Raw genomic sequence first — 22212 nt, 5'->3', positions numbered from 1 at the left:
TGCTGATGCAAGCTAAGAATACTTCCACCTTAGCAATTTTCTAGTTTGGATTAGGTTCCTTAAATCTAGGTATTAGTGACTCTTACCCACTGATCAGAAATACCATATTAAATCTCAGCCATGTAGAATTAGCCAATGTGCCTAAGAACAGTAGCAAAGAGACTTATAGAACATGAAAATAAGCAGCCTAATTTTTAAAGAACTCTCTGTAAGTCCGGCCAGGTTCTTTAAAGAGTCATGGCACTACTAAGACTTCTGAGCCGGAAATGCAGTATCTGTCTTACAGTTCTGGTTTCTGATCTTTTAGGATAAGGCTTTAAGGATTAGAGGAAGGTCCATCCTATATCCCTCACTTTTTCTCCATGGGCTAAGTCCCTGAAGCCAGAGACTGCCCCCATTAACCTCTACTCTGCTGAAAGAGGACAATGGAATTACTGGTTCTTTTCTGGCAGCCCATATCTGTTGTGGCTTAAAACAAGATCTTGCAGACATAAAGTCATAAAACAGTTCACAATTACTGCTTCAGCCTCTCATTGTGCATAAAGGCTGGAAAAAGCCGTAAAAGGAAGCAAAACTTGTAACAGTACTATGAAGATTAACTGATTTATGGTCATATTTGAGAATTTAAACATGCAGAACTTCAATAGAATATAATGTATATATCTAGAAAAATGTGGTATAAAACCTTCCAGAATATTCTTTGAAAGAAACCAAAGCACAGACTGCTTCAAGTAAGCGACTCTTCAACATCTCGACATATTTTTAAATTATTCATAAAATCATAGTAATTTTATCATTTAAAGGCTTAGCTTAACACTGATCTTAAAATTAGTCTCATATTTATATAATTATATTTTGGGTCATCTTAAAGCATCAAATCAAGATGTTTAGTTACTTTTCCACAGAAAGTAAGACAGGAACAGTTGGTTTGTTCACAAAATTACCAGTAACAGGAGCTGACAATAAAAGCCTAGTTTTTCATAGACCTGTCTTAATTATTGTCTAATTATTCTTTGCCAACAAACTTCGCAGACCAGAGAAACAATGGAACGTGTGGAAACATGTTTCCGTGACATAATGCCGCTCCTAAGTCTTTCATTAAGTGTTCATAAAGGAATCATTCCACAATCCTGTTTATACAGGACAGCCGCCTCTGATTCTTCTATTCATTCTGTAGACATTCGCTTTTGATAGGTTCTGGCTGCACCGCTTTCCATTAATGGACATACATTACCAATACAATACAGGAGGCCAACAACTCCCATCCCCGATTCCCTCCCCATTAATGCATCATTAATATACGCCACTAGAAACCAGTCCGATTACCTCGAATTTTCAAGGGCACTGGGGTAAATCCTCGAATACCTCAACAACTTACCAAAAAAAAAAAAAAAGGCTTTCTGGGCCAGATGAACCTGCAACTCATCTTCTCATGTGTGCAGTCTAAGCTTTCATCTCTTACTTTTCTGAAAAGCCGTCACTCAGAGAGAGATGGGGGAAAGAAGGAAGGGCAGAATGAAGAATTCTTTACTCAGCTTATGGGAGATACCAGCCCGCGGCCGATAATCCCACGCAAGCCCTGCTAGAGGTAACCAGACATCTTTTCAGAGATTTGTTCGGGATATCGAGGTGGTTCTGCACCACCCCCCGAAAACTAAAGCAGGCCCGCTGGGGAACAGAGGCCGGGGTGGTGATGTGGGCGTGAGTGGGTACAGAAAGGAGATGAGCCAACTATTAAGAGTTAAGTCCCTCGTCCCTTAAGGAAAAGCAGCTTTGCAGCGCGACGAAGTCCGACTCCCACCTGGGCCCGCCAACCAGCGGTCTCCAGAGATTGCAGTTGATGGACTGCACCTGTCATCACAAGGTTCGGCGCGCAGAAGACACCAGCCGGCAGGACCAACGCAGGGTCGGGAGAAAACGTTTGTTAGGGTCGGGGTTATGATCAAGCCAAGGCACTTACGGGGTACACCTGTCGCTGTACTCATTGGCGATGGTCTCGATGCCGCCACTCCTTGCTACAGCGATGTAGCAGTTGAGGAAGCCGAGGTCAATGCCAACCACAGACATCCCGCTGCCCAATGGTCGGGGTGCTGGTGCTGAAGCCTTCTGTGCGGGAACCGCGTCCTTTTTTGAGCTGTTGCTCGAGTAATTGGGGCTCCTACGAGAAGCAAAGGAAAGATGACCCGAAGTCGCTACGCATTAAATCTAGGGCAGCGCGTCCGGGACCAGAGAAGGAGACGGAGGCCTCCCGCACCGCTGGCTCCGCCGCCTCGGTCTCTCGCCACTGCGGTTCGACCGCCTCCAACCGGCAGTTACAGAGGTCTGCGCCTGCGCGCTCGGCCGCCGGGGAGGTGCGCGAGCTGCCGCTCTGCGCCCGAGGCTGCTCCACGCCTCGACTTCGGCTGCTTCCGTCAGTACTCGGGCAACGGCTGCCCGAGAAGCTGAGGGTTCGAGAAAGATCTGGAAAATGGAGGCGGCTGAGCCAGCTGAGGGTGGGAGGGAGAAGGCGGAGCGGGGAGGATCAGGGAGGAGAAGACGCAAAGCGAAGGTAGTTTGCCCGCCATCGCGCGGCAGCTGGGAGAACTGCGACTGGGTTAGGTGAGAGGCAGCCGGCCGGCCCCGGGCTTGGCCAACGTGTTTTGAAGCATCCCTTTTGGGTTGTTTGTGGCAACCAGAGGCACGCCTATCACAGCGGCTGGATACCGCCGAGGCTTGCCCGAAGTGGGACGCGCAGGCCGGCAAGCGCTGGCCTGCACCGCCTCCTCATTCTTTCCCGACTTAGCGCCCCCCGCAGCCAGAGTACCCACCCGCCGGCCTCGCCGCCCCGAGGGGCCCATGTGCTGCCAGCGGGCGCGCTCGCAGTCTGACCGCGCGGTCCTGCCGCCCGCCCGCCGCGCCGGGCTCTGTGAGGTGGCGCCCATTGTGCCGCATGGCGGCAGCCTCGCCTGCCAGCAGGGGCGCCGCCGCTCCCGGGGAAAGGAGTCCTTGTCATTTCGCTCGCGGCAATGTCTTGTGTGAAAGCCAACGAAACAAATTTTAGGGTTTTGTTTTTCCTTACCAGGGCCTGAAATGCCAAAAAACAAACAAGGAAACAAGAGCGCACTGATAACTTTCCCTTCACGTAACTTCCTTTACACCGTTATAAAGATGCAGTCTCCTCCACTAACCCTTACCTCTGAAAGCCAGTTTTACAGAAAACTGATCTTAAGTCTTTCTGTCACTATGACACCAGGCAAGCCAGTGCATTGCTTCCAGACTCGGCCCTTTGATCCGCAGAAAAGGAGCCTAGTGTGGTCCAGATGTCTGCCTTCGTTTGATCGGCATCTGTTGTCTAGCTGAAATGGAAGCAAATTATAATTTACACTTACAAAATTTGGCTGTCTTGTTTCTCCTCGTTCACTTCTTCGTGGGTTTCCTGTTCCTTCTCTCCCAATTCTTCTTGTGTTTCCTGTTCCTTCTCACCCAATTGTTTGTGTGTTTCCTGTTTCCTATTTGTTTCCGTCTTGAAATAGATTTTCTTACTCCTCTCATTGTCCTTACTTGTTCTCTTCTTAAGAGAACTTAGACTTTTTACTACTATCAATGCTGCAACAGCTGCAGCAGCAAGTGTGACTACAGCCCCTGCTGCTGTTGCTAGGAGTAACATGAAATCCATTTTCAAGGGTAATGCTAAGGAAACTGGAAGGTATGGTGTTGTTTTGACTCCAGCATTTCTATATTAAAGAATCCCCTCTCTCTCCCATGTCACGAGCACACAGGAAGCCGGGTAGCTCCTGGCTGACGCTGTGGTTCTCTTGGATGTGGCTAGCCTGGGTGGAGGGGCCTCCCAGCAGGCAGGGATTGGGTACTGCCGCCCCCAGCAGAACCCTGGGCCCCCAATCCTACTGGGCGTCTCATGGCCTCCAGCTTTCCTCCTCAGGTGCCTCTTTAGCCATCATCCTTTTGAGATGGTGGCAGCATCTAGATTTTTTCCAGAATTATCCTGAAACTCTCCTAGGACCATTTATTTATCCATGCTTTCTGTCTAAAATTTGAAGGTGTGAGAATGATTCTTCCATTGAAGAACACAAAATATTAGAGTAAAAAGAAACAGTTGAGGTCAGGAGCAAGGGGTTACCACCACATTCTTTGCATAATTACGGGGAGGAAATCATAGAATCTAGTGGCTAAAAGCTTTGGGGTCACATAGACTTGGGTTGTAGTCCCGGGCTCACTTAACTTACAGCAGTAGGACCTTCGCCAAATTACTTAATTCACCAAGTCCCAGGTTCAAAATCTGTTAAAATGACAGATATACCTACTATGCTCTTTTTATGAATAAATAATCTAAGTGTAACAACAGTGTCTTGCAGGCACTGAAAAGGCCGGAAAATGCCTGTTGCTAGAATATAGGAATTATATTGATTTATTCGCATTGATCCATGTATACAGCAACTGTGCTGTACTCTCATAAATTCTAGTATTTGTAGAGTTTCTTGAATTTTCTGTGTATAGAACAATATGGTCTGAGAAATAGCTAATTTTTTCTTCATTTTTAATCCTTCTACTTCTTGCTTTTTGTTGCCTAAACTCTCTGATGTTGAATATGAGCAGTAATGATGAGCATCTTTGTCTTGTGCCTATCGTTAAATACTTCTGTGTTTATAATGTAAGAAACTAAAATTATCCTCCTTTCCTAGCTTGCTAAATTTTTCTCGTAAGTGGACATTGAAACTTAACAAATGTTATCTATCTATTGGTATGACCGTTTTCTTCTCCCTTAATCTATTAATGAGGTGAATATAATAGATTTTTCTAATATCCTTGTGTCCCTGGGATAAGCCAGTGAGGCCATGACATTCTGATTATTTTTAGTTATATTGGATTTGGCTTGTGATTATTTTATTTAGAATGTTTGCATTTATATGTAAGATTAAATTTTCCTTTCTTTACTCATCTTGTTGATATCAGGATTATACTAGCCTCATAGAAGGTGAGAGGTTTCCTCTCTTTTTTCTTTTCTCTGACAAAGTTTTGGTAAAATAAGCCTGTAAACATCTTGACCTGGAATTTAGGAGATTGATGACCACTGGCTAAGTTTCGTTAGTGGTTATATTCTATGTTTTCTATTATTTCTTGAATCAATATTGATGTATATTTTTATTGACAATTTACCATTTCATCTAAGTTTTCACATGTGTCGGCATCAAGTTGATTATTCACTTGTGAGTTTTGAAACTCTCTTCTGTAGTTACATATCCACTTTTTCATTCTTAATATTGTTTATTTCAATCTTTTTTTTCTTGGTTATTATTACTGCTTTGTTAGAAGAACCAGCTTTTGGTTTTCTTGCCTTCTTTATTATGTCTTTGTTTTCTATTTCATCTGCTCTTTAATATTTCCTTCTATATTTTTATGTTTACTTTGTTATTTTCCTAATCTCCTGAGTTTAACACTTAGATCATTAGTTTTCAGTCTTTCTTGTTTTCTAATATGTATATTTTAGCTACAAATTTCCTTCTAGAAACCATTTTAGCTGAATCTCTAGCTCAATTTTTGAACAACTGAGAAGAGTAGGCAATGGAGATAAAAATATCAGCATTATTACTGATAAAACTGGTATTATAGAAATGCATGTGTCTTATAGGCTTGTAATTATTGCAACACAGAATTAAGCAGACTTATCTAGTCATAATAAAACACCTAGTTCCACATTGAGGCCTGTCCCTGTAAAAATCCAAAAAAAGAATGGATCAGAATGTGTGTAGGCTCCCAAGATAAGTGAGAACAAGGCTAAATTATTCCCAAATTCACCAAGTTAAGTGACTTTCCCCACCAAAAAGTCTTTTAGCCAGTGCTTATTTAGGTTTACCAATTTGTTGCTTATTGCATCCCACTCCTTCCTTCTGGGTTCAGTTTTCTTTCAGTAATTTTTTTTTTTTAAGATTTTACTTATTTGAGGGCGCCTGGGTGGCTCAGTTGGTTAAGCGACTGCCTTCGGCTCGGGTCATGATCCCGGAGTCCTGAGATTGAGTCCCACATCGGGCTCCCCGCTGAGCAGGGTGCCTGATGCGGGGTTTGATCCCGGGACTCTGGGATCATGACCCAAGCTGAAGGCAGACCCCCAACCAGTTGATCCACCCAGGCGCCCCTCAGTAATTCTTTAAATAAAGGTCTCTGAATGGTGAACTGGTTTTTTGTTCTTTGAAAAATTTTTTCTTACCTTAATTTTTGAATAATTTAGCTGTGTGTAGAATTCTTGATAGTAACCTTCCCTTATCTTTGGGCATCCATTACTATATACTGTTCCTTTAAAAGTCATGTTTGTCTTTTTTTTTCCTTTGATATTGGTAGCTTAATTATGATGTGTCTAGGTGTGGATTTCTAAAAATTTATTCAGAGACTTTTGTTAACCTGAGGATGAATGGTTTTGGGTTTTTTGTTTGTTTGTTTTTTTGTGTGTGTGTTCTTTTGGTTCTGGAGAAGTCTCAGACATTCCCTTGATTATTGCTTCTCACCCCTTCTTTCCAGTTTCTTTTGGATCTCCTATTAGAATGTGTAGATCTCTTTATTCTAACCTCTATGACTCTTAGCCTCTTTTTGTCATGTTTTTAATCTCAAGCACTCTACCAATTTTATTTTATTTTTTAAAGATTTTATTTATTCATCTGACAGAGAGAGACACAGTGAGAGAGGGAACACAAGCAGGGGGAGTAGAGGAGGGAGAAGCAGGCCTCCCACAGAGCAGGGAGCCCAATGCAGGGCTCGATTCCAGGACCCTGGGATCATGACCTGAGCCGAAGGTAGACGCTTAACGACTGAGCCACCCAGGCGCCCCAGCATTGTCTGTTCTTTCATACTGTACTATTTTCATTATTTCTCCTTTAAAAAATCTATTAATCATTTTAAACGTTCTAATTTTGTAGTCGATCTTTTAGAGTATTTTATCATATTTTTAGTTCTTGAGGGCTAATTCTAATTGTTTTATCTACCAACTCTGCCACAACGTACTTTCTTACTTCCTCATAAAATGTAAATATTTTGACCATAAATTCATCTTCACTAAGGCTACTTTTACTGTGGGATCTTTGTGTACCCTGGGTCATAGAAGTGTCCCAGAGATGTTTTATATTTGTCAGAACCCTGAGGAGTCTCACTGGTCCTAGAACAGTTTTAATTTTTCAGTTTGGAGTTCACATACCATTCATATAGTGTTTACATATATATACAGTTGACCCTTGAACAAAATGGATTTGAACTGCACAGGTCCATTTATATCTGGATTTTTTTTTTGGTTAACTACAGTACAGTACTATAAATGTACTCTTCCTTATGATTTTCTCAGTAAGATTTTTTTTCTCTAGCTTTATTGTAAGAATACAGCATATAACATGAAAAATATGTGTTGTTTATGTTATTGGTAAGGATTCTAGTCAACAGTAGGCTATTAAGTTTTTTGGGAAATCAAAAATTATACATGGATTTTCAACTATGCAGGGGGTTGCCACCACTAGCTCCCATGTTTGTTCAGGGGTGAACTGTACTTTGTTCTGGCACAAGCCTAGGTGTTTGATTTCTCAGAGATGACTTTTTTCCTACTCACTGCTTTGAGATGGTTGTCAATCCTCTTGTCTATATGGTTTGGTGACTCTTTTCCTAGTCTCTCTTCTTAAAAATAGGACTCTCTCACTCATATGTGGAATTTAAGAAACAAAACAGATGAACATAGGGGGGAAAAACAGAGAGGCAAACCATAAAAAAGACTCTTTAAATATAGAGAACAAACTGAGGATTGCTGGAGGGGAGGTGGGCAGGTGGATGGGTTAAATGGGTGATGGGTATTAAGGAGGGCACTTGTGATAAGAAGTGGGTGTTATATATGTGATGAATCTCTAAATTCTCTTGAAACTAATATTACATGATATTTTAACTAACTAGAATTTAAAAATTGAAAAAAGAAAGCATATGGGAATAGCCATATGCTTAACTCTTCAAAAAAAAAAAAAAAAAAGAAAGAAAAGAAAAGAAAAACACTCCTTCCAAGCTTTCAGTACACATGACGTGTTCAGTTTTAGTCCCCTTACCTTACTAGGGCCCAAGCTCATAATTCCTATCTACATGAGGGTGTTGAAAGCACCCTTAAGGTCTGTATATGTTTCTGAATCTTCTGAGATGCTCTACATTATTAGCTCCCAGCAACATTCCTAGCCTTGAGTATCTTTGTTGCGGACATCTGGTATTTCCCTTTTTATTAAAAAAAACAAAAAACAAAAAACAACAAACCCTTTTGGATATATTTTATCCAATATGTTCATTATGTTTGTGGGAAAGGGTATCTGTGTAAATTCTATCTGCCATATTGCCAGATATTTAGCTCATATACTTGCAATAAATATTTGATCCAGAATCTCTACTTCCACTGGAATATTGCTGTAATTTGCTTCCTGGTCTCACATTTTTTCCCTATTAACAGTGCCAAGCTGTCTTCTTAAAGCTCTGCTATGACTTTGTTATTCACCTGTTCAAAAAATTAGTGATGGTTCTTTACTGTGTAAATTCTTCACTCTGGCATTCAAAGCCTTTCACAGTTTGACCCACAATTTACTTTTCCAACTCTATTTCCTATCACTTTTCTACATCAACTGTTTTATCCTAGCCAGCTTGACCACTTACTGTTGTTCAAATATGACAGGTTTCTCCACCAAGTTCTTGTGCCACTGTCTTTCTCTAGGATATAACTCAAATTTTACATGCTTATTAAAATCTTCAATATTGTTTGAAGATATCATGAGGCCTCCCAAGACTGCCTCAAGTTGACTTTGTTTCTTTCCTTTGCTAACACTTTGTACCTTTCTTTCTTATGATATTTTTCACTTTCTGTTCTCCACCCGTTATTTGTTTTGTCCATTTTACTAGATTATAAGCTCTAGATTATGACCTTTGCAAGATTACCCTCGTAATCCTCCAAATACATATGGAATGTATGTTTTTGTATACTTCAAAATTAGTCAAGGCGTTGAACTAAAGAGTATATAATAAATAGTTGTGAAATAAGTAGGAAATTCACCCTAATAATAAATGCTATGGTAGAGATTTGCATTGAAGTCTAGAAGCTTCTGTGTTTGAAGGGCTAGAAATGGGACACCTGTCTGAAGGGAGGGATCCTATGAGGCAGGAAGAGCTCAGAGGAGGCAACTTTAGAATTATGCTTTAAAAAATGAATAACTTTCAAGGTAGATAATGAAAAGGAAGGAGCTAATGGGCAGAAAGAAAAAAAGTAATGAAAAGATAAATGACATTGAAAAAGAAGGTCCAATGGCATCAAAAAGCATATTGTATTTGGGGGATCAGAAGTTACTGGTAAGCCTACAATGCCTAGAAGGACAGATATGATGTACAGCTGAAGTCTAGAGCTAGAGCACAAAGGATACCGTATGCCACAGTAAGAATAAGAAGTCTTTCATTTATCCTGCAGGCTAGCCATTTACCTTTTCAAGAATGAAGACACATTTTTAATGTACAAAAAACTATGCCTCCCAAAGTAACTTTTTTCTTTTTTTTAAGATTGTATTTATTTGACAGAGAGAGACACAGTGAGAGAGGGAACACAAGCAGGGGGAGTGGGAGAGGGAGAAGCAGGCTTCCCAAAGAGCAGGGAGCCGGGTGTGGGGCTCAATCCCAGGACCCTGGGACCATGACCTGAGCTGAAGGCAGACGCTTAACCAACTGAGCCACCCAGGTGCCCCCAAGTAACTTCTTTTAAGCTTTTATTGAAATAGGATGTCCATGTACTACCATGAGTTCAAGAACATTTCAATACAATCCTGTATTTTGCTAATCCCCTAAGCTTGTACATATATGAACAAAATTGCTACATATACATAAAATCCTACTTTAAAATTCAATTTTCATTTTTAATTGGCATATGGACTCCTAAATTACTTGCAAAAACTGCCTCTCAACCTCGCCCAATCCTGATGACCTACAAGTCAGGAAGTACTACTATATTTAGAAACACTGAAATAGATGGAGACTCACATGATCAGATTGAGAGTTTAAAAAATACTTTGGTGGCAGTGTTAAGAATGGATTAGAGCAAGGTGAGAATGGATACAAAAGGGTCACTTAGGAGACTGTGGCAGACTACTAGCTGTCTTTCAAAATCTATTATTTTGTCTTGTATACATGGCTGCTCAAAGGCAGACTGTATTTCCCATCCTCTTTATAACTAAGTATGTCCATGTGACTAAAGTCTCACCAACGTGTATATTCAACATGTGCAACTTCTACCTTGCCTGGTTAAAATCCCTTCCACCTGCTGTGATTTATTTTTCCCTTTTCCTGTCAGTGGGAACACAGATTAGCCAGAGACCCAACTTTGACTATGCAAATGAGTACAATGTTCTAGGACAAGGGTTCTTTACCCAGGGGGTCCCCATGTCCCTAAGGATCCATAGACAGAATTAAGGGGAGTTGTCTTGAACTAACCTTTAACTAAAATTTAACATTTCTTTCAATTATGAATATAGACACAATCACAGTAGTATTTTTTAAATGATTTTATTTATTTATTCTGAGAGACACACACACAAACATACACAGTGTGAGTGGAGGGAGGGGCATAGGGAGAGAGAGAAGCTCAAGCAAACTCTGAGTGTGAAGCCCGACACTGGGCTCCCTCCCACAACCGTTGAGATCATGACCTGAGCCAAAATCAAGAGTTGGACACTTAACTGACTGAGCCACCCAGGCACCCCACAAATCACAGTAGTATTAACAGTATGTGATTTTTTCCCACTAATAGAAATCAGATATTTTCATACCACATTATAATTATTGGATATATATTATTTTGTTGTTGCTTTTTTGTCTTTGTTTTTTTGTTTTTTTCCCTAGCAAACCTTGCTGTGAGAAAACCATGTAAAATTCACCAAAACAGATGTATAGTTATACTTTTGCCGCTGTGCACCAGGAAGTTCACCTACTCTATTTCTGCACATTCACAGCCTCCACGAATTTATCCCCTCTAGCTTAACATTCCTTTACCCACTAAAATGTTAAAATCTTGGGGATTTCAAATGTACTATCTTCTACAACATTTCTGAAAAACAAGAGACTCTTGTATAAAACCTTGGAAACCCTGTTTTCTGTCTTTAAGTCAGTTCCAAATTCTGACAAAAAATTTGTTACTCTCTGCTTATTAATGAAGTTAGAATCAAGGAAAAAAGCTCATATATAACAGTTTTAAACTTTATTATCAATACAGAGACACAAACATTCTCAAAGGTATATTTTTTGTTCCAAGATACATTCACATTAGCCAAATTTTATTTTAAAGATAAAAGTAGGCACACCATTTTATATCTTTTCCATCCACATGTTTATACTATCATAAAGTCATCAATTTTTTATGATCAGATCTAGAATCTGTGCTTATAACAGGTATATGATAAAATAAACTATACATAGTAATACCTGAGCTGTCTTAATAGAGATGTTGTAGAAGAAAGTTTACTTCTGCCCATAAATATGATGCCATCTCCTGATAAGCTTTTAAGAAATATTTGTCATATCATATGATTTTAAAAGATGAGAAGACAGTTATATTAACAGAAGAGCATTTAAAAAGAATATGCTTTCATTTCTTAGATTTTAGTATTATACATTTTAATTTTTCATCAGAAAAGAAAAAGATTTTAAACTAATAGATATAACACATACTACTTATAAGTCATATGTCTCATTAAAGTTTGAGTCTAAGTAGGAAGGAAACCCACATTTATCTGATTTTTAGTATTTAAAATCCTTGAAAAAGCATATGCTTTATTGCAGAATTAGGATTCTAAAAAATATTGACAGTAATAACACTCTATTAAATTGTATACAAATGGCAGCTATATAATTTGTATGTTTAACAAGTTAAATACATGTATTTCTTAATCTCCTGATGAACTACCTCCAATATCAATATTAAGGAATTCTTTAATTTTATCATATAGTACCAACACCAAAGCACCCCCTGTACCACGAAGGATATTGGAGAAGGCACCACGAAAAAATGCGTTGATTCCCTCATGTTGGTGTATCTTCACAAAGCAGTCTAATGTTCCTTTATATTGCCGTTCAGCCTCACCACTCTATACAAAGGAAGACAAATAGTTTGCCATTATTTTAATATCTTTCATCCTAAGAGATTTTTTTCAGCACTAAGGACAGATAAAATTAACACTCTGTTGAATAAGTATGTTGCATTAATAGGCATATATTGAATATTGCACCCAGTGGTTGGAGAATACTCATACTTCTCTGGCCCACTTGAAAACTGACCATATATGAGGCTTAACAAATTTCAAAAGATGGTCATCACATACTATGATTTACCTTCTCACTACATTGCAATTAAGTGAGAAACTGACAGCAAAAAAGACAACTAGAAAACTATCAACTGTTTGGATACTAAGAAAAACACATCTTAGAAGATATATAAAACCTAATAATAACCATGAAACTCCTTAACTAAATTTGTAAGATGAAGCTTGAGTGGTAACTTATAAGGAAATTAATGACTGAAATATTAGAAAGGAAAAGCTGAAAATTAATGAGCTACCCAAACATTTTTAAAAACCTAAAGAAAGTAGAAATAAGAAAGTAGCCAGCAGAAATTATGGAATTAAGGAAATAGGAAATAAATACAACAGAAAGCATACAAAGTCAAAGTTAGTTATTTGAAATACAGTTTACTGACAAATTTCTAGAAACACTGTTTGAGGAAAAACGAGAAAAGTCTCCAAAGTTATTAGAAACATCAAAGGTATCATCACTGCAGATGATCCAGAGATTAAGAAAAAGCAAGATGATATTACAAACAACTTCATGAAACCTATTTTGAAAACTCAGAAGAAATGGACAAATTCCTCAAAAAGTATAATTTACCAACAGAATAAAAAATAAAACATTAGAATAATATATGAAATTCACTAAAGTAATCTAATCAGTTGTTGAAAATCCTCTTATAGAAAACTACAGGTCCAGATGGCTTTATATGTGAGCCTTACTAAATATTCAATGAATATTTAATTCCAATCTTACAGAAGTTATTCTAGAGAAGAGAAAAAGTGGAAGACTCCCCCATATATTTTATAAGGTTTGCATAACCTTGATACCAAAATTAGACTAGGACAATACAGGAAGGAAAAATTACAAACCAAAGTCACTGAAATAATGTAAAACTTCTGAACAAAAACTAGCAAATCAAACCCAGCTAAAAATATAAAATACAATATATAATGAACAAGCTGGGTTTACTAGACATATACAGTTGGTTTAGCTCTGGAAAACAGGTTAATGTAATATATTAACATATGAAAAAAGAAAAATGAAATCATCTCAACAGATATAGAAAAATGAAATTATCTCAACAGATACAGAAAATCATCTCAACAGATATAGAATCACCATTCATGTTTAAAAACTGTTGTAACCCAAAACAGAAAGGAACAGCCATAATATGATGAAGGATAACTACAAAAACCCCACAGCTAACATTAATTTATGTAACTTTGAAGGCATTCCTATAAGATTAGCAAAAAAGACATGTTGGTAATTATTACTTCTTTTTTTTTTTAATTTATTTATTTGATAGAGAGAGAGCACAAGTAGGCAGAGCAGCAGGCAGAGGGAAAGGGAGAAGCAGGCTCTCTGCTGAGCAGGGAGCCTGATGCGGGGCTTGATCCCAGGACCCTGGGATCATGACCTGAGCTGAAGGCAGACGCTTAACTGACTCACCTACCCAGGAGCCCCTAATTATTACTTCTTTAATAACACTGAATCAGGGGTCTCAGTCAGTGCAGAAAGGCAAGAAAAGGAAATAAAAGGTACAAGAATTGATAAGAAAGGGGAAGAAACCTCGCATTAATCACAGATTATATACCTGTGTGTGTAAAACAACAAAAAAACCCCACACAACCTAAGAGTGTATATATAGATTAGCATTTGTAATAGGGTTTAACAAAGTTGTTGGATATAAAATGAAAATATAAAAATTAAAGTACTATTATGGGTTTGCATTGTGTCCCCCCAGAATTCATATATTAAAGTCCCAATCCCCAGTACCTCAGAATGTTACTATATTTGGAGACAGGGTATGTATGTATGTATGTATGTATGTATTTATAATGTATTATTTGTTTCAGGGGTACAGGTCTGTGATTCATCAGTCTTACATAATACCTAGGGCTCATTACAACACATACCCTCCCCGATGTCCATCACCCAGTTACTACCCCATTCCCCTCCAACCCTCCAGTTTGTTTCCTATGATTAAGAGTCTCTTATGGTGGGCGCCTGGGTGGCTCAGTTGGTTAAGCAACTGCCTTCGGCTCAGGTCATGATCCTGGAGTCCCAGGATTGAGTCCCACATCGGGCTCCCTGCTCAGCGGGGAGTCTGCTTCTCCCTCTGACCCTCTTCCCTCTCGTGCTATCTCTCATTCTCTCTCTCTCTCAAATAAATAAATAAAATCTTAAAAAAAAAGAGTCTCTTATGGTTTGTCTCCCTTTCTGGTTTTGTCTTGTTTTGTTTTTTCCTCTCTTCCCCTATGATCCTCTGCCTTGTTTCTTAAATTTTCATAAATATCAGTGAGACCATCTGATAATTGTCTTTCTCTGACTTATTTCACTTAGCATAATACCCTCTAGTTCCATCCACGTCATTGTAAATGGCAAGATTCCATTTTTTTGATGGCTGCGTAATATTCCATTGTATATATATACCACATCTTCTTTATCCATTCATCAGACAGGGTCTTTATAAAGGTAATTAAGATTAAATGAGCTGGCTAGGGTAGGCCCTAACCCAATTTGGCTATCTTTATAAGAAGAGAAACAGAAAAAAGACCATGGGAAGACACAAGGAGAAAGCTCTCTACAAGCCAAGGAGAGAAGCCACCAGAAGAAACCAACCCTGCTGGACACCTTGACTCAGACTTCTAGCCTCCACAACTGTGAGAAAAAATTCCTGTTACTGACGCCACCCAGTCTCTGGTGCTTTGTTATGGCAGTCCTAGTAACACACACATATACCTAAAACCCCATACACTCACAATTTTTTTTTAATTATTTTGATAGTAAGTTGCAGATTATCATGTTCCTTACCTTTAAACACTTCCGTGTGAATTTTCTAAAAATAAGAATATTTTCTTGCAAACCCAAAGTACATCAAAACAGTATCATTTACCTAATCCACAGCCTGTATACAAATTGATTTTCCATTTAAAAAGGTTTTTCAATGTATTAAACTAGAGCTACATATAGATCAAGAGGAAACACACATGTAAAAGGAGTAACTTTAAAAATAGTCTATTAGTGAATAATAATAGTTACGTTTTACCTTTTCAGGTGGCCTACAGGGTTCTCCCAGGACCAATTATAGACATAAAATGAGGATGAGGATAATGATAGTAACTACACATCATAGCATTGTTTTGAGAATTAAATGAGTTAAATTGCAAAATGCTTAGGACAATATCTGGAACACAATAAGCATTATATAACTATCCTAGCTTTCTGGCCTCATTATTTTATTTTCAATTGCCCTCATGAACCTTATCATCTACGTATACTGAACTACTTACTACTACTACTCAAGCCATACCTCTATGTATGTTTTTTCCCCTCTGCTTAGAATGTTCTCTATCTGGAGGAAAAAAATCTATTTACAGAGATTTAGCTCTCCAAGGGGCTACATCTGATCACTTTAAGCATTTAGGTATCCTTCTTCTATTGCATTCCCGGAATCTATGCACATTTCTATTTAAACCATTAACTGTATGCATTCAGTGCTATGCTATGAATTTGGAAGCAGGTTCTACCTTATTTTATTTGTGTTGCTGCAACTTAGCATAGATTAGGCACTCAAATATTTGCTGAATAAATGAATGTAACAAGTAACATCAATGAAGACTGTACCAAAATTTTGATTTAGAGATTTATATTTATTTATGTATTTATTTTTAGGGATTTTATTTATTTGAGAGAGAGAGAAAAAGCATGGAGGAGGGGCAGAGGAGGAGGGAGAGAGAGTTTTAAGCCCAACACAGAGCTCAAGCTCACAACCCTGAGACCATGACCTGAGCAGAAACAAAGAGTCAGACGCTTAACCGACTGTGCCACCCAGGGGCCCCAGAAATTTATACTTAGAGCACACATCATTTTAAACAAGTTTTCATCCGGGGCGCCTGGGTGGCTTGGTCGTTGGGCGTCTGCCTTCGGCTTGGGTCACGATCCCAGGGTCCTCGGCGGGGAGCCTGCCTCTTCCTTCTCCCTCTCCCACTCCACCTGCCTGTGTTCCCTATCTTGCTGTGTCTCTCTCTGTCAAGTAAATAAAAATAAAATCTTAAAAAAAAATAAAAAAAATAAACAAGTTTTCATCCTTGGAGTTAAAAATTATTTATTTTTACTAAAATGAATTACAACAAATAATGACGTATGTCAGTAGCTTGTGACAGGGTTTATTCTACTTAACCTAATATTCATTTAGGATAGACATACTCATCCAATCACTGCCACCCCTCTCCACCTTTCAAACAATATGTTACAGGAGTGGAAGGCATTTCTATTCTAATAACAGAAGAGGAAGAAACTTTTGCTGGATGATGGCTGTTTTGGAATAGGAAAGGATATAAGACAGAGCACATCATGCATTTATTTTAGTAAGTAAAACAGATGACCTGCCTTTCAGCCAAAATTTCTCTAAAATTTGAATAAATTATATTTGAATATCAAAGATATTGGAAAATTCAATTAAACTCACAAATAATAATATAAAATACCTGCATCATCATGCGTCTTCTAACTGTGTCAAAGGGATAAGAGAGAATTCCAGAGCATGTGGTCACAACTTGAGCAATGAAAAAGGAGACAAGAAATGGGGTTTCCTTTGGTTTTGGTAATAAGCCCTAGAAAAGAAAAACATGTCAAGTAACCATCTAAATTTCCCAAATATCTTAAATTCTTAAGTCAAAATATAACTTCCTATAATGAAAGAGGGTTCAATTATACTTAAAATGCAATAAAACACAGTTGGATTTAATGTGAAAAGATTAAAACAGTATCAGGAGATGAATAAGAAAGAAATATGCCACACATGGCTTTACTTTAAAAGCATACCTGAAAAAAGAAAGCATACTTGCTATTACCAGAGATTTGTTATTAATGGCAAACACTAGGGGAGATAGCTGCCAGTGACCAAAAAAGTTCTTAGCTTTCTTCACAGAGTTGAAAAAAAATTAAATAATGCCTGACATTATCATCAATAGGTATTTGATAAGCATCTTTAAAGCTCTAAGCTAGTGAAGAAACACTCCTAAATTTTGCAACTACTACAGGTGATAATAGAGAAAAACAGAGGGAGAGCATACATAAAATTTTCCATGACTAAATAAACATACATAAGAACTTGTTAATTTCCATTAACTTAATCTGTCTAAAAAATACAGAAGAAACTGAAAGTAACATGTCTAGACCACAATAAAAATGACCTTCAATTACATTTATACTAATGAGGGAAGGCCAAGACAGTATGTAAAACATATAAAAAATTTCCCTCAAGTTTTAATCTTATTTATAAACAACACTAATATTAACTTTACTCCTTCCTTTTGGAAGTGACTGAGAGCATGGGATTTTTGTTTGCTACTTAACACAAATTACTTAACTATTCCTAGGTTGTTTATCTTTAAAAAAGGGAGATATTAAAAGCTATCCTAGGATACTGCAGGGAAGTACTTAACAAAGTTCCTAGAACTAAGTAGTAACTCAAAATATGGTAGCCATTATTACAATCTTCCTCTTTCCTACTTTATGGAAATGCTGTTAAAATCTGAAATGAAAAGACAAATTGCAGAACAACCTGGAGAATACAATACAGAATCTAACAGTACCCAATAGATAACTGAGCTTTAGTAGCATTTATTACATTTAACTAGTTATGCCTTGCCTACTTTCTAAAATGATGAGATAGTAAGCTGATTATCTGCATGTCAGAAAGTGATAATAAAATGAATGTAAAATCAGAAAACTCTTAGAAGATGCCTTTCTATATGCTAAAGATTTGATTTGATTATGATGTAAGCCTAATTAGCATGTTTTCTATTTGCAACATGATGTATAGTGAGTTTTTCAGTTGCAAACAGCACAAAAACTTAATGTTTGGATTTATGCTTTATATCTAAAGTCAGATCCATAATAGAGTTATAATTCAAGAAGGTTATGGCAAAGTCACGATTAAACAGGATTCTATAATGTCTCTTATTTCAGCATTTATTTTGATTTCTACAATTAAAAGCAAAAGTTTGTAACTGCTGAACAAACTACTAATTAAAACAATAAAAAGAAACAAACTATGTATTTAATATATATCAGTTAAAGCCCCAAATTACCTTAACTGTGTCATATGCTCCAAAATAGGAGGCTCGGTACACAATGATACCCTGAACTGAAACACCAAATCCTTGGTACAAACCAACAATTCCATCTGATTTTGCTATTTTTATAATACAGTCACCTAAACCCTTGAATTGTCGCTCTTCAAGACCTAAAATAAAGCCATTTAAAATGTATTAGCAACATTATATATCAGACAAACACTTTAATCAAAGTAAATTAATCTTACAGATTTAAAAATTCTGAAACTGCCATTTAGAAATTTTTCTAATAAAAAAGAGCACAAATCAAAATCCTCCAATTTCTTTAAAGAGAATTAAGGTTTCAAATAGTATCTTAAAAGATTTTAACTGAAAATATTAATCTTATAAAAACAATCGAATTCAAGCAATTTGACTGGCTTAAAACATAAAATTACCAGAAGCTACTAATTGGAGTTCAGAAAATGGGAATGAAAAATTCTATGACTTGCTTCAGTTGAAAGGCAGAAAGCCAGATACAGTAAAAAGACAGTTAAAAACCAGCAACTTTAAGGATCATTAACATTTTAGATGAGTTATCATATTTTTCTAGTGTTTACTGGTTTTGATTTTATTTTCCCTTCACCTAGAACTCTTTGACAATATTTTAAAAATATTGTATGTAGAATATAGTTTTCAAAATAAACTAAATTCTCTAAATTCTGAGAGAATAGAAAATTATAGAACTGAACTAAAAACAAGATACAGGAATTTTTGTCACTTTCTTAACAATAACAAGAATATTTGAACTGCCAGTTAAACATGTTAGATGGAACTCATTATTTTCATCTTTGTTCAAACTGCTACCCTTTCTGAGGCATTTTCTCTAATCACTCATCTAAAATTGATGTCACTCCCTGCTCCTAAATATCTTTGCATGTCATTTATTGCTAAATGATAGTATATTTTGGTCATTCATTTCTTTTATTATTTGTGTCTTCCCCTAAACCATAAAGTACATGAGCCATGAGCTCCATGTTTTATATGGGGTGTCTATTTGTATGTCTCTCATCTTATATCTGAGGCAGGGCCTGGGTCCCAGCAAGCACTCAATAAGTATTTGTTGAATAAATCTCTGCTCTCTTAAGAAATTCCACTAAAATGGTAATAAAAGAACAAAACAGGTTTAAAGCCATATAGGCAAGAACAGTACATGGCAGAGAATGAAATCCACAAATTTTAGCAAGATGGAAAGCAGATGGAGGAGTGGTAAGTCAGAGCAGAAAAAAGCTGAAGCCTACGTTCTTGCAGAAGAAAAAGCAAGCCATTTTACCCCAATAACCTCAGAAAGACTTAGAAATTAGAGGAAGTAAGTATTGTTCTTATGGTGAAAGCAAAGTAGCATCTGGATGCTCAAAACCTCATCCTTGAGCAGCGAAGTGACTTGCTCCTCTGCCATCCTCAGAACTGAACACAAGCCTCCAGACTGAAGGGGGCCAATTGAGTTACTTCCACAATTGCTGAAAAAAATCTCACAAGATATATCATTGTGAAATGTCAAGACCATCAGGAACATAAAGTAATGAAAAAGAAAAAAAGTCATACACAAAAGGATTAGCAGTTAGGAGATCAGTTTCTTAAAAGCAATATTAGAAACAAGAATCCAGAGAAATGCTTTCAAAATTGTGAAACTAACTTTAAAGTAGAATTTTACATATGGCCAAATAGTAAGTAAAAGGGTCAAACAGAGACATTTTTAGACATGTAAGATCTCAATCTGTCTCCTATCCACTATTCTCAAGAAGCTCAGAAAGCTATTAAAGAACATAATCTACCAAAACAAGAGTATAACAAAAACACAGGAAGATGTGATAAATAAAATAAGGAAGGAGAGAGGAAAAGGGAATCTCTAGCATGAGAGCTGTATATGTAACCTGGAGAGTACCATAGTTGAATAAGGAATAACAGGAATAAGTTCATGGAGGGATAGAAGAGGTGGCTCTCTAGGAAAAAACTAGAAGTAAGTTACAAGAAGTCTTTGTATTTGCTCTTTTGTTACTGCAGTGCTGGCCTTCCCCTTCCTTCTTTTGAGGGAAAAGAAAAACATAGTAATCTTTAGGCCCAAGACTCTACCATTTGGTTTAGGGTAAGATTTTAGAATGTATTTCAAGCTGTCATTATAGCATAACTACAATAAATAATGCTTCACTCAAAACACAAAGAAGGGAGAGTTAGTATTTTTGAAAATTCTATACCTTTTCCAATATCAGCACCTAATCGGGTTCGGGCAAAGTCTAGCGGATAAACGACACATAAGGATGTTGCTCCAGCAGCTCCACCAGAAGCTAGGTTTGCCAAAAACCACCTCCAGAACTGAAACATATTAATTAAAAAGTGGTTACTATAGAATGTTTAAAATTCTTATTTTTATAAAGGTTAAGAAGCCAGATTTACAAACTGCTTTTATAAAGTAAACATTTATAATAATGTATATCATATTATCCAAAATATTTCCCTTCATGTCCATGAAGCTTTGTTTCTTTCCAAGGCAGTCTGGGAGATACAGTTTAAATGCTGATACACAGAAATTCTAAGATATTTTAATTGCCTCCAGCAAAAGTAGCCCAAATTAGCAAATGAGGCCACATAAGATAATCATCTCTTTAGACTATATAAATTTTTTGTTAATACTCATGTTAGTTATGGCTAAAACGTTAGGCATCTATGGAGGCTTTAGTTGTACCCTTTTTTTGGTATGGGGGGCAATAAGACTTCATAATGTCATATTTTCACTTTGCAATTTTAGTAGATATTTAAACAGCTCAAAATTTAACAGCTCAAAAAATATATTACTTTCAACTGCTGACATGAAAATTGGCAGAAATCAATTATAATATATTTGAACAGCATGTAACTTAGGCCTTACTAATCTACTACTGGTTCACATGGACTATTGATAAATATTTAAAGTGTGCCCTGCTTAGGTCCAGTAAACTGCTTTTCAGTATCTAGAGCTTACTGGAGAAGAAAGGAATATTTGAATTGGAGTGGTTATAGAAAATCTAGGGTACAAGGCCACTGTATATTCTAGTCAAGTTCAGTTTCTTGCTTTATTCTGTAAGTCTCAGACAGTTTTGGAACTCTCAATTTTCTGTTGGCCTAGAAGGACTTTCCTATCTTTTTTAAACAAAAAGTTACTGATTTATACTCTAATTCAAATTCAACTTCTTCCATGACACCTCTGATTTCTAAACCTATCCAAAACTGTGTGTAATCATTTCTCTCCATAAATATTTCAGATCTCAGAGAATTAAAGGTGAATCCTGTGACCAATATGTAAAATATGTCAACATGTTCCAGATTCTCATTTAAATAGTATTTACAATCACTTTCTACTTTCAATTTATAAGTATTTGTATACATGTTTTATCTTACCTCATAAGGACTATAAATTTCTTAAAGTCAGGATTATTGTTATTTATTTAAGGGTTTTACTGAGATATATTTATACACCATACAATTTACCAATGTAAATTCACCATACAAGTCAACGGATTGTTAGTATATTCAGACTGTGCTTCAGAACATTTTCATCACTCCCCCCAAAAAAGCCCAGAAGTCACACAACATCCTCCCCATCCCCCTGAGTCCTAAGTAACCGTTAAGCCACTTTCTGTCCCTAGAGATCTGCCTATTATGGACATTTCCTACACATGGAATAACACAGTATGTATCTTTTGTGACTGGCTTCTTTCATTTAACATAATGTTTTCAAGGCTCATCCATGTGGTAGCAGGATTAACGTTTCATTCTTTTTTATTGCCAAATAATATTC

At 37.1% G+C, this 22212-nt stretch overlaps 2 protein-coding genes across 4 annotated transcripts in view; both read right to left on the bottom strand.

Annotated features, from left to right (window-relative positions):
* Window positions 1-3738, bottom strand: part of HSPA4L (heat shock protein family A (Hsp70) member 4 like) — a 47872-nt gene extending 44134 nt beyond the window's left edge. The window contains exons 1-2 of one of the 2 annotated variants that reach the window (XM_025874152.2): window positions 3369-3738; window positions 1961-2158 (exon numbers count right to left, since the gene is read on the bottom strand). In XM_025874152.2, coding sequence (XP_025729937.2) covers window positions 1961-2158; window positions 3369-3655 — 485 coding nt within the window. In that variant the 5' untranslated portion in view covers window positions 3656-3738. Of the gene's footprint in view, window positions 1-1960; window positions 2159-2807; window positions 2888-3368 lie in introns of those variants that run through there. The other variant, XM_025874154.2, reaches the window with a different exon arrangement.
* Window positions 3739-10523: 6785 nt separating this feature from the next.
* Window positions 10524-22212, bottom strand: part of SLC25A31 (solute carrier family 25 member 31) — a 28300-nt gene continuing 16611 nt past the window's right edge. Inside the window, exons 3-6 of one of the 2 annotated variants that reach the window (XM_073892243.1) lie at window positions 20633-20750; window positions 18539-18568; window positions 16806-16873; window positions 10524-12116 (exon numbers count right to left, since the gene is read on the bottom strand). In XM_073892243.1, coding sequence (XP_073748344.1) covers window positions 11916-12116; window positions 16806-16873; window positions 18539-18568; window positions 20633-20750 — 417 coding nt within the window. In that variant the 3' untranslated portion in view covers window positions 10524-11915. Of the gene's footprint in view, window positions 12117-16805; window positions 16932-18413; window positions 18569-20632; window positions 20751-22212 lie in introns of both variants that reach the window. The other variant, XM_025873979.2, reaches the window with a different exon arrangement.

This window comes from Callorhinus ursinus, unplaced genomic scaffold (assembly GCF_003265705.2).
Source record: "Callorhinus ursinus isolate GAN/ISIS: 27379988/994484 unplaced genomic scaffold, GSC_fseal_2.0 scaffold4, whole genome shotgun sequence".
Lineage (NCBI taxonomy): Eukaryota > Metazoa > Chordata > Mammalia > Carnivora > Otariidae > Callorhinus > Callorhinus ursinus.
This window is presented reverse-complemented; position numbering and strand designations above follow the sequence as displayed.